This window comes from Orycteropus afer, unplaced genomic scaffold, assembly GCF_000298275.1.
Source record: "Orycteropus afer afer isolate SDZICR_OR568_19922 unplaced genomic scaffold, OryAfe1.0 scaffold00109, whole genome shotgun sequence".
Lineage (NCBI taxonomy): Eukaryota > Metazoa > Chordata > Mammalia > Tubulidentata > Orycteropodidae > Orycteropus > Orycteropus afer.
Window position 1 is genome coordinate 5,507,539 of NW_006921696.1, and position 17,508 is coordinate 5,525,046.

General features: G+C 35.8%; 1 protein-coding gene across 1 annotated transcript in view; it reads left to right on the forward strand.

Annotated features, from left to right (window-relative positions):
- Positions 1-13,733, forward strand: part of CUNH3orf33 (chromosome unknown C3orf33 homolog) — a 33,188-nt gene extending 19,455 nt beyond the window's left edge. The window contains exons 3-4 of the mRNA XM_007943574.1: positions 8,235-8,414; positions 13,332-13,733. Of these exons, the coding sequence (XP_007941765.1) occupies positions 8,235-8,414; positions 13,332-13,733 (582 nt within the window). The remainder of the gene's footprint in view (positions 1-8,234; positions 8,415-13,331) is intronic.
- Positions 13,734-17,508: the final 3,775 nt, after the last annotated feature.

Consider the following 17,508-nt stretch of genomic DNA (forward strand, 5'->3'; position numbering starts at 1 on the left):
TTTTTTTTTTTTTTTCCCAGTGTTCCCTCTCTTCCCCTCCCACCCCTGGTAACCAGCAATGAAAGTTTCCTTCCATATATAAACCTTTCCTTGACTTTTTACAATAATGAACTAATACTATATTTGTCCTTTTGTGATTGACTTATTTCGGTCAGCATAGTGTCCACCAAGTTCATCCATGTTATGCGGTGGTTTGCAGCTTCTACATTATTCTTTAGTGTTGGATAGTATTCCATTGTGTATATGTACCATAGTTTGGTTATCCATTCTTCTGTTGATGGGCATGTAGGTTGTTTCCATCTTTTTGCTATTGTACATAGTGCTGTGATGAATATGGGTGTGCATATATGTGTTCTTGTCCTGGCTCTCACTTCTTTAGGATATATACCTAGTAGTGGGATTGCTGGGTCAAATGATACTTCTAATTCCAACTTTTTAAGGAATCACCATACTGTTTTCCATAGTGGTTGTATCATTTGACAGTCCCACCAGCAGTATATGACAGTCCCAGTCTCTCCACATCCTCACCAGCATTTGTTATTTTCTTTCTTGTTGGACTTTGCCATTAGTGCTGGGGTGAGATGGTATCTCATTATTGTTTTGATTTGCATCTCTCTAATGACTAATGATTATGAGCATTTCTTCACGTATTTGCTGGCTGCCTGAATACCCTCTTTGGTGAAGTGTCTATTCATATCTTCTGCCCATTTTTCAGTTGGATTGTTATTCTTTTTGTTGTTGAGGTATTGGAGTTTTCTGTAAATATTAAAGTCCCTTGTCAGATATGTAATTGTCAACAAGTATGAAATTGTTGCTGTCATTTTGTTATGTGCTTTTTCATGGTGTTTCTGATTTCTTTGTTCTGTATACTTTTCTGTGCTGAGCTCATTTTGTTTATGAATTGTGTTATCACTTCCTTTGTTGCTGTTGTTTTAGTATTTGCTAAATACTTGTGCTGGTCCTCTCTTTTATTTTGATGTGAAGGTTTATCATTTTTCTTTGAGATTACCCTGTGATTTCTAATTTTCCTCCAAAGTTTAGAACAGTCTGTTCTATCTTGCAGTTGTCTGGACTTCCTTACCATTTAGAAGTTCTGTAACTACAGTTTTTTCCCTCTTTTTGGTTTGTGGTTGTCCTCATTTGTCAATTGATGTCTCTGGTTCCTTGTTTACAATCTTGTAGGCTTATTTACTTTGGATACTTCCATAACTGGGTTGATTTCTGGGTTATGTCATCATGTGTGTTAATGGTCGGTTGTTGTTTGCTGTTGTTGGTTCTCTGTCCAAAGGACTTCCTTTAATATCTCTTGTAAAGTTGGTCTGGTTTTAACAAATTCCCTTAATTTTTGTTCGTCTGGAAATATTCTAATTTCACCATCATATTTTGAGGGACAATTTTGCTGGATACACAATTCTTGGTTGGAAATTTTTTCTTTCAGGGTTTTACATATACCATCCCATTGTTGTCTCACCTGCATGGTTTCTGTTGAGAAATCCAAGTTTATTCTTATTGGTTGCCCCTTGTAGGTAACTTTTCATTTTTTCCATGCTGCTTTCAGGATTCTTCCTTTGTCTTTGGTTTTGGTGAGTTTGATGATGATATGTCCTGGTGATTTTCTTTTGGGGTCTATCCTGTTTGGAGTTCATTGGACTTCTTGAATGGATATATTCTCATCTTTCCTCATACCAGGAAAAGTCTCTTCCAATAAATCTTGGACAATTTTTTCTGTGGTTTTATTTGTTTCTTCCTGTTCTGGAATTCCGATTGCATGTAGGTTATTCCTTTTGATGGTATCCCACATGAACCTTAGGCTTTCTTCATTTTGTTTTGATCTTTTTTCTGATTGATCCCTTTCCAAAGAAGTATTGAGGTATTTGCCTTCAATCTCACTAATTCTATCTTCCATTGATTCAATACTACTCCTTTGCCTGTTGAATGTGTTATCTATTTCTGAAAATTTAGCATTAATCTTCTGGATTTCTATCTGTATATTTTGTATCATTTCTAGTTTTTTGTCTATTTTGTTCTTGTATTGTCTTCAAAATTGTTCGAGAATTTTCTCTGTGTTTTCCTCAATTTTGTCAGTGCTTTCCTTGATCTGTCTCTCAATCTGTTGAAGGTACCTAACTATAATTCTTTTGAATTCATTATCAAGGCGTTCCAATGCTGCTTCTTCCTCAGGAATGTGTTCTGGGTCTGTATTCTGGTCCCTTGCTTCTGCTGCTTTATCTTGCTTCTTTGTGTGGACTGTGATGCTCTGTTGTCTCTGAGACATTGTGACATTTTTGTGTTTATATTTAATTGGTGATTGTATGTTGGAGTGACTTGCCCACGATTTTTGTTTTCTTTGGATGTTATCTATGTAAGCAGGGTATTGTGCTCCTCTGTTCGCTAATTGGCAGCACTTATACAATCACTACCTGTCTCCTTTCTCGTTGTTAACCTCTTATATACCCCTGCTGTCCATGGCAAATGGAGCCTATTCTTAGGACCCTGTAATCAAGTAAGAATGCTGTCACTTTAAAATCCAATAATGGCTGCCACTTGTAGACATTAAAAATGACTGTGCCCTCGGTCACTTTAAATATCCAAAATGACCACTGCTTGTAAATATTCAAAATGGCTATGCCCTGGGTCACTTTAAATATCCAAAATGGCCACCACTTGTAAACATTCAAAATGGTTGCACCCTTGATCACTTTAAATATCCAAAATGGCTGCCGCTTGTAAACAATCAAAATGGATACACCCTCTGGACAGCCGAAAATCTACAGCTCAGGTTGTCTCCCTCCTTGCTCTTTCCCTTCCTAGTCATAAGCCACTAGTCCCTGCAGTCCTTGGTGACCAGGGCTGATCTTTAGGTCAATCCTCAGGTCCCAACACCACTTGGAAATAGTCAGGCTGTTTGTCCCATCAGAGTAGCTGACAGTCCACAGCTCTGATCATCTTTGTACTCATTGTTTTCATGCCAGTTTTTCCACTAGTTGGTGCCTAATCCACTTCTGTATACTTCCTTTCAAAGTTCAGGACTCCAGGATTATCTTCAGTATCTCTGTCAATTGGTTTCTCTTTTCTTTGTTGAAGAGGGTCTATGTAGTTTGTCTGCCTATTCCTCCATCTTACCAGAAGTCTGCCTCATCTTTCTTCTGCAGAACAGCTGGTGGGTTTGAAACCAAACCAAACTCACTGCCGTCAAGTCGATTTCAACTCATAGCTACCCCTCCTTGGGTTTCTGAGGTGGTGTCTCTACTGTAGTAGATTGTCCAACCTTCCTTCTGAGGAATGGCTGTTGGATTTGAACCACCAGCCTTCTGGTTAGCAATCAGATGCCTTAAGCACTACGCCACCATAGCTCCTACCTTTTGGTTAGCAGTCAAATGTCTTAACCATTACACCAGCAGACCTCCTTATTCTCTTATTAGGTGGTATTATTAAAATGTCTTTTAATTCCTGAAAGCAAAACCTCTTGGCTTTACATAAAAGGATCTGTTTAATTTGGCTCCACCTTTCCTTTCTTACTTCCCTTTTTCTTCCCCATTCAACCACTTTTTATTCAGGTATTCAATCATCCATTCCACAAATATTGAGCCCTGTTATATTCTAGATCTTAAGGTAGGATATATAATGCTGAGTGAAATGAACAAGATCCTCTGCCCCTTGGAGCTACAGTCTGGGTGGAAGATGGACAACAAACAAATGAAAAATTGTCCTAATAACTATGAATTAAAAGACTAGGATACTAGGATAGAGAATTACTGAGAGTTGTGAAAAGGGAGAGTCAATATGTATAGAGTGGTTGGAGAAAGCCTACTTGAGGACTTATTATTTGATCAGAGACCCAAAGAATGAGAAGGGCTAGCTAGGAAGAGCATGGGTGGGGATGAGTTTGGCTCTGTGACAAGCCATGTGAAGGATCTGGTGGCTAGGCCACAGGAATTAAGAGCATGAGAGGTTGAAGAGATGGGCAGAGGCCAGATCTTTCCAGTTGCAGTTTGTGTTTTTGTCTGCTTCGTATCAAGGACCCCAGCCACACAGGCCTTGCAGCTGCTTATATATGTCCTCATGTCCCTGGGCAAGGCTTTTTGTCCAGAGTGCTTTGGCTCCTGATGAACTCCCGTTGGTTCTTTACGCTTTAGTTCAAATGTCAGCTCTTCTGTGAAGTTCTCTTTTACTCCAAACAGAATTAGCCTTTATGGTTACTATGCCCCTGTTGTTGTTGTTGTTGTTGTTATGTGCCGTGGAGTCGGCCCCAACTCATAAGCGACCCCTCCTTGGGTTTCTGAGGCAGTATCACTACGGAAGTAGATTGCCCCATCTTCCTTCCAAGAGGTAGCTGGTGGGTTTGAACCTCCAGCCTTCTGATTAGCAGTCAAGTGCCTTAGGCACTATGCTACACTATGCCCCCACAGCAATTTATATGCAACCTTGATTATAGTACTTAGTCATCTTTTACTATACTATATATTTAAGTTTATATTCCTTACTAAACTGTGAGCTCCTGGTGGGCAAGGACCTTTTCATATTTATCTTAATGTTCACAGTGCCTAGAAAAATAGCTGTTAGCCAGTAGTGGTAAAATTTGGTGGGTGGATTAATTTAATTCTATTTAAAGATCTGCTAACTATTATTTTAATTTTATGAAGAAAAATACAATGGATGGATGTTGTTCCCTAAAGAGAGATTACCTACGAAGTTTATTTTTTGGCCGTTTCAGCTCTTAGCAGTGTTTAAACTTTACAAGTGCTTAAGCTTCTCCATTGGTGTAATAATTTAAATGTCTCATGTCTGAAATAGTAACAACTCTTTAGAGATTAGGCAGCAGGGTACCCACTCTGGCTGTGTTGACTATGCATTGTACTACTTCGGGGCTGATCATCAGTAGGAATCGGTCTCCTGGAATCATGTGATGCCACAGTACTGTAATTGGAAGAGCTACGTTCTGTCAGTGGAGACCATATCGAATAATAATATGCTTATCTAATTTAGTACATAGACTCAGAGTTCTAGAGCTAAAAGGAAACTTAGAAAGTATTAATTCTTACTTTTACTCTTCTTCCCTACTCATCTTAACATTTTATATAGAGGTTAAATGTCATGCATAAGACAATCTAGGCAATAATTGGTATGTCCAAAGCTAGCAAACAGATTTTCTGCCATTCACTCAAGAACTCCATGTATAAAGAATCGAAGTGAAAGAAACAAATGGGCTTATGTGTTAACTTCTCTGCAGATATTAACCAATACAAATGTAATGACAGTGCTAATAATGCTTTATGTGTGACCAACATAAATTGCTCACATGACAGAGATCATTTTGAATTTAGAGAAGCAAAACCTGTTACCTGTAAAATGGTTCTAGAACTGGAAAATTCTACCAAGGCACCATTTTGGATGGTATAACAAGATGCTAGAGCATAATCTTCTTTTTTTTAAAGTTTTGTGCATCTTTTTTTTTTTTTGGGTGATAAATGTAGATGTAACAAAACATTTGCCATTTCAGCATTCTTCACATGCACAGCTCAGTGACATTGTGTTCTTCATTTTTGAATAGCTGTTCATTGAAAGCTTCTATGTTCCTTTCACTTTTTTACTACCTGATATATAGGATAGAAATGGACTTTTGACTTTGTTGTGAGGAGGGCTAAGACTCAGCCTCTAAAAATTGGGGACATTCTAACCAAAAAAGCTTTGCTTCAGGTGACTCTATGTCAAAGTAAAGGCTACATAGCCTGGCAGTAGAACATGTATTAGTGTGGAGAACTGTATATTTCTAGTTCTGAACTATAGTTTTCACCACCAAATAAGAGAGATCTCCAAGACTCACTCCTCATGCACTATTCTGTGACATCCCTCCCGCGATTTTTTATCTTTCATATATGTGAATGAAGGTGCTCTGGTGATACTGTGCTCAAAGCACCAGGCGGCTAACCAAAAGGTCATCTATTTGAGCCCACCAACTGCTCCATGGAAGAAAGATGAGGCAATCTGCTTCCATAAAGATGTATAGCCTTGGAAACCCTCCGGGGGCCGTTCTACTCTGTCCTGTAGGTTGCTATGGGTAGGAATCGACTCAGTGGCAGTGGGTTTGGTTTGTTTTGGTTATATGAATGAGGAGGTACCCATACATACACATACATGTAGCTTAAACATTTTATGAAGTGAAACTACTGGAACATTTCACAGATAGTTACTAAATGCTTGCTCTGTTGTTACGGTATCAATATATTGTGGCAAACAATGGACGTGAGCTTACAGCAGTCACAAAACCTGTACTCTAGAGGTGAAATTATTCAAAGCTTCTCATATCCCTGGTGGTAAAAAATAATATTTTTGACATATGTGTAGATGATACCAATGTGATACCCCTGTTTCACAAAGTTATCCACTGTCAGAATCCATTTACCATACTGTATAAACCTAGGGTACGGATCATTTGCTATTTGTATTGTGTCCTATCTTTCTAAAAACTTTCAAACTATTCAGTCACAATTTCCTGTCCATCTTTGTGAAGCTTGGATGGTTTGTAAAACAAACCATTGATTGTGGTTTGTTTTAGTATTTATCTCATGTCTGTCAATTTTCCCAGGTGCCCATGGTTTTTTCCTTATTTGGCACTGTCACTCCCCTCTTCCCCCTCCTTCTCTGTTTATTCTACAACACCCAAGTTCTACCTTTTTCACTGAGTGCTGTTGTGCTTCTCCACAGGAGCCCATGTCACTATCCCTTCTAACTTTCTAGCATAATCTGCCATCTCATCCATTGTGAACTGGGCTTTTCTTTTAATGTGTATATAGAAGATTTCACCAAAGGTGTGGGAAGATAAAGTGAGTCACATCACAGAAACACAAAATGTAAATTAGAAATAGACTTTTAAAAGTAACATTTGCTTTTTTCAAATATGCTCTAATATTTTGGAGAAAATATAAACATAATTTATCTTATGAAGATTTGTTCCTGGAAGAATTATTGTTAAGTTCTTACTGACCATGTTGTATTTTAAATACTCAAAGGGGAATGTGGTAATTTTGAAGATATTCAGTATTTGGATATTAATACTTAAAGTTGATACTGTTGAATTAGATTTATGGGCTATCCAATTCAATTTTTTGATCCCAAAAGCTTTGGACACAAAGACTAAGAGATGTTTTATTATGAGACAGCTGACTGGTGTTGATGGCAACATAAAGAGACTAGAGTGAGACCTCAAAACATTTAGGTTTCTCTCAACTCATTATGTAGCAGTGATCCATCTAATTTTTGTTACATGCTTTACCTTAATCTAATTTATGTATTATTACATCACAAAATTTTTGCTAGAAGCATGTTTATCCTACTTACATTTTTGTGTGTATTTGCTGTAGTGTAATATTTCTTTCTGTGCCTAGTAGGTGAAATCACCATGAAAAGTACTTTTTTGATACTTCTCTGACTGAAACCATTAGATAGGTTTCAAGAAGCAGAAGTACTAAGGAAAATGTTTCTTTATTATCAAATAATATTTTAGCAAGGTTCTAGTATATCTTCTTGAGCTCAAGTACAGTTTTCTCCTAGAGAATAAATGAACTTAACTTTATACTTCTACTTTACAAAAACACAGTACATATTAAATGTATAATTTCTTTTAAAAAGGATGTTAAGTTGTTTTTTTTTTTGTCAGCCATTGTACTGTCCTTTATTGGAAAATTATAAACTTAAAAAAAAAAAGTCCTAGTTAAACTTTTATCTGTGGTTTGGATAAAGAAACCTTCTTAATGCTATGTTACTTTTAATTGTAAATTGATAAAATCTTGTGTGGAATCAGCTTTATAAAATGCATCAAAAAGTATTAACACTGGTAACTTAGTATTAATTGAAATGAGAAGGTATTCTCATTAAGTTATTAAACTAAAAAGCAGTTTATTTAGATCTATTGGTAGTAAGAATTTATTTTATTAAACTTCATATGTATTTCTCTGTGTATATATGCATAGAAAGAAATCGGGAAGGATTTTTTTAAAAAGGCTAATTGGTTAAATCTCACCTCCCATTCTGAAAGTTATTCAGATGAGTTTCACAATTTTATTCCATTTGTTCTGTACGTTTTTTGTTTAAAAGCAAACTTGAATACAGGAATAAGTCAACCTACATCTAGAGAGTCTGGGTATTTATAAATAAATGTATTATATTCAGCCATTATTTTGGGCTAGATTGCTTTGGAACGTGCTTTTACAACATACTATTAAAGCTAAACTCTTTTCTACCTGACCTTTTTAGAAGAGCCATGTGGTGCTTTGCTGGTTAAGCTGGCTGGAGTAGAACTCACTGAATCTGGGAAGGTATGGTTACAGAAAGAGCTAAAACCTTCCCAACTACTATGGTTCCAACTTCTTGGAAGGGAGAATTCAGTACTCTTTTGCTACCTATTAGTGAATAAGGTAAGTAGTATGAAGAAATAGCTAGCAATATTTTATTTTTATATTTAAGCATTTATTGAAACTTTGAATACATAATGAGACCTTATGAATCTTTTTTCTCTTTATACTATTTCTAATAGTGATTATGTACAGAGAAGCAACTATGTTTTAAGTTTTCATATTTAAATTTTATAACATTTTGCTGTATATGTAATATAGAAAAAAGTAGAAAATTAAGAAAAAGGAAAAAACCCTTCAAATTGTTAATGATTCTGGAAATGTTAGTTTAAGGAGTATCTTTATACACTTATTTATGCATGGATATATTATGTCATGCTTGTCATTAGAAACTACTGTTAAGTGAGGTTTGTCACCTGGAAACAGCAAAGAGCAAGGGAGGTTTTTATAAGGTAAATATTGCTTAGGCTGTCTAGTACCTTGTAGGTAGGTTTGTGTTGATGCAGGCAGGTCTTTGAACTCTAGCAATTGAGCATACTTGAATGCTGTTTAGGACCAACACTCAATCGTCTGGAGACGTTGCCTCAGGGCCATTTTACCTTTTTGATTGGTCATAGCCGTTATGTAATGGAATGACACCAAGTGTCATTGGTGTAGCCCTATCATGGTCCTGAGTCCTTAGATGTGCCTCCTTGCAAATTTCTTTTAGTGATACATTCTTAATCACCTCAATGATATGTAACTATTAAAATGATAATTGTGAAAAAAGTTTGTGACTTAATATAAGTTAAAAACAAAAAAACAGGATACATTGCATCTAATTTCTAACTGTATAAAAACATGCTAATGAGTGATTACTGAAAAGGAATATTAGAAGATAAAATGGTTGAAATATTGATACAGGATTAAGAGTAGAATCAAAATGTGTATGAATTGTTGAATGGAAAACCAATTTACTATGCAGACTTTGACTCAAATCACAATTAAAAAGGAAAAAGGGGGAAAAAAAAGAATCGAGAGTAGTTTGTAACTTGACAGCAATGTGTTTTGGCTTTTTAATTTTAAAAATCCATTATTATATAACAAACAATAAAAGTAACCTGAAGAAAACAATTGTTGTTGTTAGATGTGACAGAGTAGAACTTCCCGTAGGGTCTTGACTGCAATCTTTAAGGTAGCAGATCACCAGGTCTTTCTCCCACATAGCTGCTGGGTGGTTTCTACCTGGTAACCTTTCAGTTAGCAACTGAGCACATAACTGTTTGCACCACCAGGACTCCTTGAAGGAAAAAATTTGTTAAAAAGAGTAACATCTGGTGTAGTGAAGAAAACAACAAGTCTGTTTAAAATTAAGAAAGTTTATTATGGTGAAAGAGTATTTTACAAAATAGGGGAACAGAGTCAGGAACCTTTTGACAAAGTGCTCCAAGGAGTCAGAGTTATAGAGGTTAATAAAGGCTAAAACTCTAAGTAAGGGGCTACAGCTGGAATATTTTTGATTAGTTAGCATTTACAAAGTTGTAGGTGCTAAGGTCGTGGTTGACCACTTCTGCAGAAGTTGACTTTTTTGCAAGGATGTCTCTGTCAGGATTTTGGCTGACTATACGTTTCCTGGAACAATTACAATATATAGAGGGTGCTATAAAGGGACATTTTCTTTTTTAAAATTTTACTGTGATTTGGGTGAAAGTTTACAGAACAAATTCATTTTTCTTATAGCAGTTCATATACATTTTGTTTCATGACATTGACTGCAATTTCCACAATGTAATAGCTGTCTTCCTACTTCCTTCTTGTACTTACCTTGTCCCTGTGCCCTTCTTTCCTATGCATTCCTGTCCCCTGAGCTATCTGCCTGTGTAAATACTGCCCTTCTGATCTCCCATGATTGACTGTTCTAAAGAGTGTATCTATCTGGTGTAAATTTTCACCATATATACCTGTCTAGGAGCTCTGGTAGCATAGTGCCTAAGGCACTTGACTGCTAACCAGAAGGCTGGCGCTTCAAATCCACCAGCCACTCCTCAGAAGGAAGGTTGGGCAATCTACTTCTGTAGTGATACTGCCTCGGAAACCCAAGGAGGGGTTGCTATGAGTTGGGTCCCACTCAAGGGCACATAACAACAACAATAACATTGTTTGGCTGGAAGCCACGGGAGTGAGTTCAATTTCATGCCTGAAGGGTAACTAGGGGCCATAGTCTCAGGGGACTCACCAGGCTCTATCAGACCAGTAAACCTGGTCTTTTTTATGATTTTGAGTTTTGTTCTACATTGTTCTCCCACTCTACCCGGGATCTCCTACACTGATCCCTTTCAGAGTGTTTGACAGTGGTAGCTGGGCACTATCTAGTTCTTCTGGTCTCATGGTCATATAGGCTGCTTTGCATGGTCCCCTAGTCTCTTGGAAAATTGTTTCCGTGTAACCTTGGTTTTCTTATTTCTTCTTTGCTTTGAATGAGAGAATATTGGTTGCGTCTAGATGGTAGGGATATTTTCTGAGTATTAGCTGCCACCAAAATCACATGTTTACTGGCACATTAGATCATGTAGACACATGTAGCACAGTTTCTGAGGTTAGCAAAGCTGCAACAGTTTCTAAGAAATGGTCAAGGGAACTATCATGGAGTTAGACCTATATTACACTGGTGGACTCTGTTAAAATATAAAAACAAAGAGTTTGTTGAAAGAATAAAATGATCCCAAGTCAAAATGTTAAGTATTCTTAGAGTTAAGAGGAGAAAAGGAGGTATGATACAGAAAAACTATAAGCATGTCTTTATTTGACATTAGTTTATTCTAACTGTAAGTGCCTCTCTCTGAAGCTTAACTATACACATCTTGTTCTCTTTAACACTTATGTGAGAGCAAAATGAGTAAAACCACATCTTTCTGTAGAATTGCTTATTTCTAGATCAAAGGGGCAGTGAAAATTTGTACTGAGGTTCCAGGCTGTACTATATGACAGAGGCTGTCTTAAAAAGACACAAAATAGAGTTTCCTAGGACAAGAAGAAGTTTGGTCTAGACCTTAGCTAGAAGTGTTAGTCATGTCAAGAGTCTTCGTTTTAAAATATTCTTCCTTAGATCACAGCCATTTTAATTTTAAAAAAGACTGAGTTAATAAAAGCCTAATGAAATCTATTAATTTTTGTACATCCAGATCATATTCAGTTCTTTCAAAATAGGAATTATCCAAAACTTACTGCTTGAAGCATCCTATGTTTAAAAGTAACTTAATAGTACAAGGTCATGTAAAGCATCTCATAGACCTTACAAAAATATTAGCTTCTCTTTTAGGCTGAGGAGTATAATAACTCAAAAACAGAAATGAGTTTGATGACAATGAAAATAGTAATAATTTAATTGAGGTGTTGCCATGTACCAGACACTGAAGTAGGCACTATGCATGTATTATTTCATTTATCCTCAGAACAACCCTATGAGATAGTTGTTTTTATTCCCATTTATATGTGGGACTCCCAGGGAATGTCAGTGCCTTGAATGGTCAGGGTGCAAGAGCCTGTGCAAGAGCCTATATTCAAGCCCTGGTCTTCCTGGCTCTGGGTCCCACACATCACCCTTACATATCTTTACATTACATTTTTTCCTAGAGGCTGACAAAATTTTGTTGTATGTATATTATGGTAATTCTATTAAATTTAACACTTTAATTATTCTGATTTTAGTTTAAAGGAATGAATTCATAGAATTTTAAAAATTAAGATATAAAACCTTCAAAACTGTGTCTACTAAATTCACTATACAAAAGTCACTTATTTAAAGGAACAAAAATTGCTTTGTCCCTTTAGATAGCATTAGAAAAATGTCTCCCAATTTAAACCTAGAGTTTTCACATTTTAGAATTTAATTACATTTCTTATGAAGCTATTATTAGTATTTTTTTTAAATTAATTTTGTTAAGATTGAAATCTCAAAGCCTATAGAAATAGCTAAGCAGGCTCTCCTTTACACTGTAATTAGTGAAAACCATCCTATTTATTAGGAGCTCTGGTAGCGTAGTGCCTAAGGCACTTGACTGCTAACCAGCAGACTGGTGGTTCAAACCCACCAACCATTCCTCAAAAGGAAGGTTGGGCAATCTACTTCTGTAGTGATACTGCCTTGGAAACCCAAGGAGGGGTCGCTATGAGTTGAGTCCGACTTGATGGCACACAACAATAACAATATCCTATTTATTTGGTTTCATTAGGAAATGAGGTATCTCATGAGTGAAATTTCCTGAAAGAAGATTCAAGGAACAGCACTATTTTTTTGTATATTACTTCGAAGGAAGATTTTTAAAAATATCTGTTTCTATGCCTTTGTCTTTATTAATACTGAAATTCTACACCTCATTTAACAGTTCAGTGATGGTTCTGTTTGTTTTACGTTGTCTGCTTTTTAGTTTCTGTCGTCTTTGCTCCCGTCATTGTGCCAATATTGTGTGCCTCACCCCCTCCAAAAAACAACCAACAAACCATGAAACCCTTCCTGTGCTTTATTGCTTCTCTCCTTATTTGGATAAGACCAATGAGTCTGTGAAGAATTAAATGTTATAAGACTTTGGTGCCTAAGGCACTTGACTGCTAACCAGAAGGCTGGCAGTTCAAACCCACCAGCCACTCCTTGGAAGGAAGATGGGGCAATCTACTTAATCTGATTCTGTAGTGATACTGCCTCGGAAACCCAAGGAGGGGTCGCTATGAGTTGGGGCCAACTCAATGGCACATAACAACAACAACAATAACAACAACAAGACTTTTAATGTTATAAGGCAGACTTTGCACAAAGGTCTCTTCATGTAACTATTTTTGGATTTAGCAATAGCTTTTACACTCTTGGGAACCTTTTTGTTTTACATTTTTGGCTTTTCTCTGGAGGATTAAAGTTACTGAATGAAGGATTTTAAGGTGAAAAAGATGTTATCAGTAAACTAACAGCTGTATTAATTTATTGATGTATGCTATTTTTTATTTAAGGGTGGATATTTTAATGTGAGCCTGAATGAAGAAATTTTGAGAAGAGGCCTCGGTAAAACTGTTCTGGTTAAAGGGCTGGATTGTGACTCTAAAATGTATTGGACAATTCACAGAAATTTACTTAAAGCAGAATTAATGGCCTTAAAAAGAAGAGAAGGAATATGGAAGGAAGAATCTGAAAAAGAAACTTATGTGGAAAAACTCAAAGGCTCCTGGGGAGAAATATGGAAAAAAGACGGTTATTTTTCAAAAATTGGATCAAATTTCACCTTGAAAAAAGAAAGTTATTATGACAACCTTAGAAGGACTTACGAAACATGGAAAGAAAACATGAGTAACTACTCCTTAATACTGAAGTTCAGGGAACTTATGAGTCGTATGTATTTTCGTAGAAAAGAGTGAAATATTCCAAGAAGTCTGGAGGTGACCTACTTTGAAAAGAGCAATGTGTAAATACATGGATATTTTTCATTGAGTTGAAATAGAAGTTTCCCCAGATGATTGAACTAGTAGTCTAATAATATTTAAATACTAAAAAGATGATTATTATAAATGACATATCAGAATTAATGTAAACAAATTGTGATTAATGTAAATTTTATGTGCATTTAGTAGGAAAAATGAAAAAAAAAACTACCAGATTGAAAGTTTAAATATGTAGTATAAATGTTTGAAGAGCTTAACTATTCTGTTATTTTATTTATTTTGGGCAACTGTATTTAACTTTTTAAAATTTTTCTAGTTTTATCAACTTTGATTATTTATAATAAAGAGACTCTTTATATTTCATGTTTGAGGCCACATCTTCTCTTGCAACTGCTTCCTATCTGCTCGTGAATTTGAGGCTGTGCTTCAAGAGAAGGGCACTTAGACAATTTCTAGTAGTATAAAATGGCTCATTTCTTCCTGTTGTTGAGGGGGGGAAGCAAGCAGGGGGCACTGAAATGCTGTGTCATATGAAAGTACTGACTTAAACTAGTATCATTTATATTCCTATGATTATATATATATATATATATTCACATATGGAAGAAAAATGATAAATAATACATTTTTAGTTTATTTTTCTTACAAATAAGATGATTGAAATATAGCTTATTGTTTTAGGAATCTTTGGATTACTGGGAAAATGGAAAATACTTACTTTTAAAAACTTTATGTATTTCCTGTCACATAAATAGACATTGAGCAATTTGTTAAATGAATGAATGCTCTGATTTGCTTTTGTTTTCCAGGTTTTTGCTTCTAGTATATAAGATGGGAGCTCTGGTAGTGTAGTGCCTAAGGCACTTGACTGCTAACCAGAAGGCTGGCGGGCGGTTCAAACCCACCAGCCACTTCCAAGGGGAAGGAAGGTTGGGCAATCTACTTCTGTAGTGATACCGCCTCTGAAACCCAAGGAGGGGTTGCTATGAGTTGGGTCCGACTTGAGGGCAAATAACAACAAACATATAAGATACGATTTGCTAAATTAACTTGCTAGTTCTGTTGATTGTTTTGGAGATTTCTTGAGATTGTCTATGTAAAGAATCATATCATCAGAAAATAGGGGCAGTTTTACTTCTTCCTTTCTGATATTCTTGCCTTTCTTTTCTTGCCCTATGCAGTCTAGTTCAGTGTAAAGTTGATGTGATGACAGTAGGTATCCTAGCCTTGCTCCCTTGGGGAAAGGGTTCAGTATTTCACCATTAGGTATGATGTTAACTATGAAGAGACTCTTTGTTAGGGTGATGAATTCCTTTCTATTGCTACTTCGCTGAAGGTTTTGTTTTCCTTTTTGAATCATGAATGCTGTTGAATTTTGGCAAATGCTTTTTCCATCTCTATTGAAGTGATCTTACGATTTCCCCCCTTTATTCTGTTAATAATGGTCAATCACATTAATTGATATTTGATTGTTAAACTAATCTTTATTTTTATTTTTATTGTGATCTGGGTAGATGTATACAGAGCAAATTCATTTTCCACACAGCAGTTCATACACATTTTGTCTCACAGCATTGACTGCAATTCCCCACAATGTAACAGTTTTCTTTCCACTTCCTCCCCATAGTTAACCTCTTCCCTGTGTCCTTGCCTCCCATGTCCTCCACCCGCACCCCTCCCCAGCTGTCTCCCTGTACAAACTACCTTTCTGTTCTCCCAAGATTGATCGCTCTAAGGAGTGCATCTACCTGATGTAAATGTTTACCCCATATGTCTTTCTATTTTTTGGCTGGAAGTTCCAGACCTGAAGGGTGACTAGGGGCCATAGTCTCAGGGGTCTCACCAGGCTCTACAGACCAGCAAACCTGGTCTTTTTTTTTTTTTTTTTTTAAATGATTTTGAGTTTTGTTCCACGTTGTTCTCCCACTCTATCCAGGATCTTTGAGTGTTAAACTAATCTTGCATTGTGAGCATGAATCTCCCTTGGTCATGGTGTATTATTTTTCTGTTTATACTATTGAATTTAATTTGCCTAAAGCACTTGACTGCTAAGCAGAAGGCTGGCGGTTCAAACCCATCAGCCACTCCTCGGAAGGAAGGTTGGGCAATCCTACTTCCGTAGTGATACTGCCTCGGAAACCCAAGGAGGGGTCGCTATGAGTCAGGGCTGACTCGACAGCACATAACAACAACAACAACAACAATATTTTGTTAAGGATTTTTGTATCTGTTGTTTGTTGTTGTTGTTATGTGCCATTGGATCAGACCCGACTCATAGCAACCCCTCCTTGGGTTTCCAAGGCGGTATCACTACGGAAGTACATTGCCCCATCTTCCTTCCGAGGAGTGGCTGTAGTCATGAGGAATGTTGACTTGTGATTTTTCCTTCATTTTTTAATCATCTTTTTTTGGGGTTTTAGTGTTAGGTTTATGCTAGCCTTATAAAAGAAGTTGTCAGTATGACTGCCTTCTCTATTTTCTGAAAATGTTTGTGAAAATTAATGTTATTTCTTTTTTGAACGTTTTATAGAATTCGCCAGTGATGCAATCTGGAATTTACTTTCAGCAAGGTTTTTAATGGTTTCCATTTACTTAGTAAAGACTATTCCTATTTTCTGTTTCTTCTTGTGTCACTTTTGGTGAGTTGTATTTATCAAGAATTTTGACCATTTCATCTGTATTATCACATTTGTTGACATACATACATACATTTGTTACTCATAATATTTTCTTATTATTTTTTGATGTTTATAGGGTCTGCCTTTTTTCCATTCCTATTATTGATGATTTTGTATTCTTTCTCTTTTTTTTTTTCAATCAACCAAGTTAGAAGTTTGTCAATTTATCTTTAAAAAAAAGAAACAGATTTGGCTTTTGTTTTATTTTTTTCCCTACTGTCCATCAGTTTTTTATTTTGTTGATTTCTGCTCTTAAACTTGCTGTTTTCTTCCTTTGACTTAGTTTGTGATTACTTTGCTCTACTGTTTCTAGGTTATTAATGTGGAGCATTAGGACATTGATTTTACACTTTCTTCTTTGCTAATGTAGCCATTAAAGCCATTAATTTTCTTCTAAACACTGCTTTAGCTGCATCCTATAAATTTTGGTATGTTGTGTTTTCATTATCATTCAGTTCAAAATATTTTCTTATTTTCCTTGTGATTTCATATTTGACCCATGAATTATTTAAAAGTGTATTAACTTCCAAATAGATAGTTTTTTCTTAGGTATCTTATTTATTCCTAATTTAAATGAACTGCTTTGTTTTTTAGTTCCCTGTTATGTGAGGTAGTAAATGTCTTTATTTTTAAAACCGGTTTGAATTGGTTTTAAGATTTAATATAACACACATATCTGCAGCTAGATCATCCTTCCAGTACAAGCTTATTTCATATGGTCAGTAATAATCCACTAATACCCAGATCCTCTTACTTTTTGAATGTTTCTCTCAAACAAATTTAATTCTTCTGACTTCATTTCTAAAAGATTAATTTTTGTTTGTTTGTTATTTGTGTTTTAAATTCATATTTCTTTTTTTAGGTTTTATTTAGTTTATTTTCAAATCATACTTTTTATATATGAAATGTTAACCAAAGTACCAGCCTTATTTATTACAATAAATGGTAAGCAAAACTTGGGAGAAGAGTGAAGACTATGCATATAAATATGACCAAAAAATAAAACAAACAAAAAAACAACAACCAAACACACTGCCATTGAGTCAATCCTGACTCATAGTGACCCCTATTGG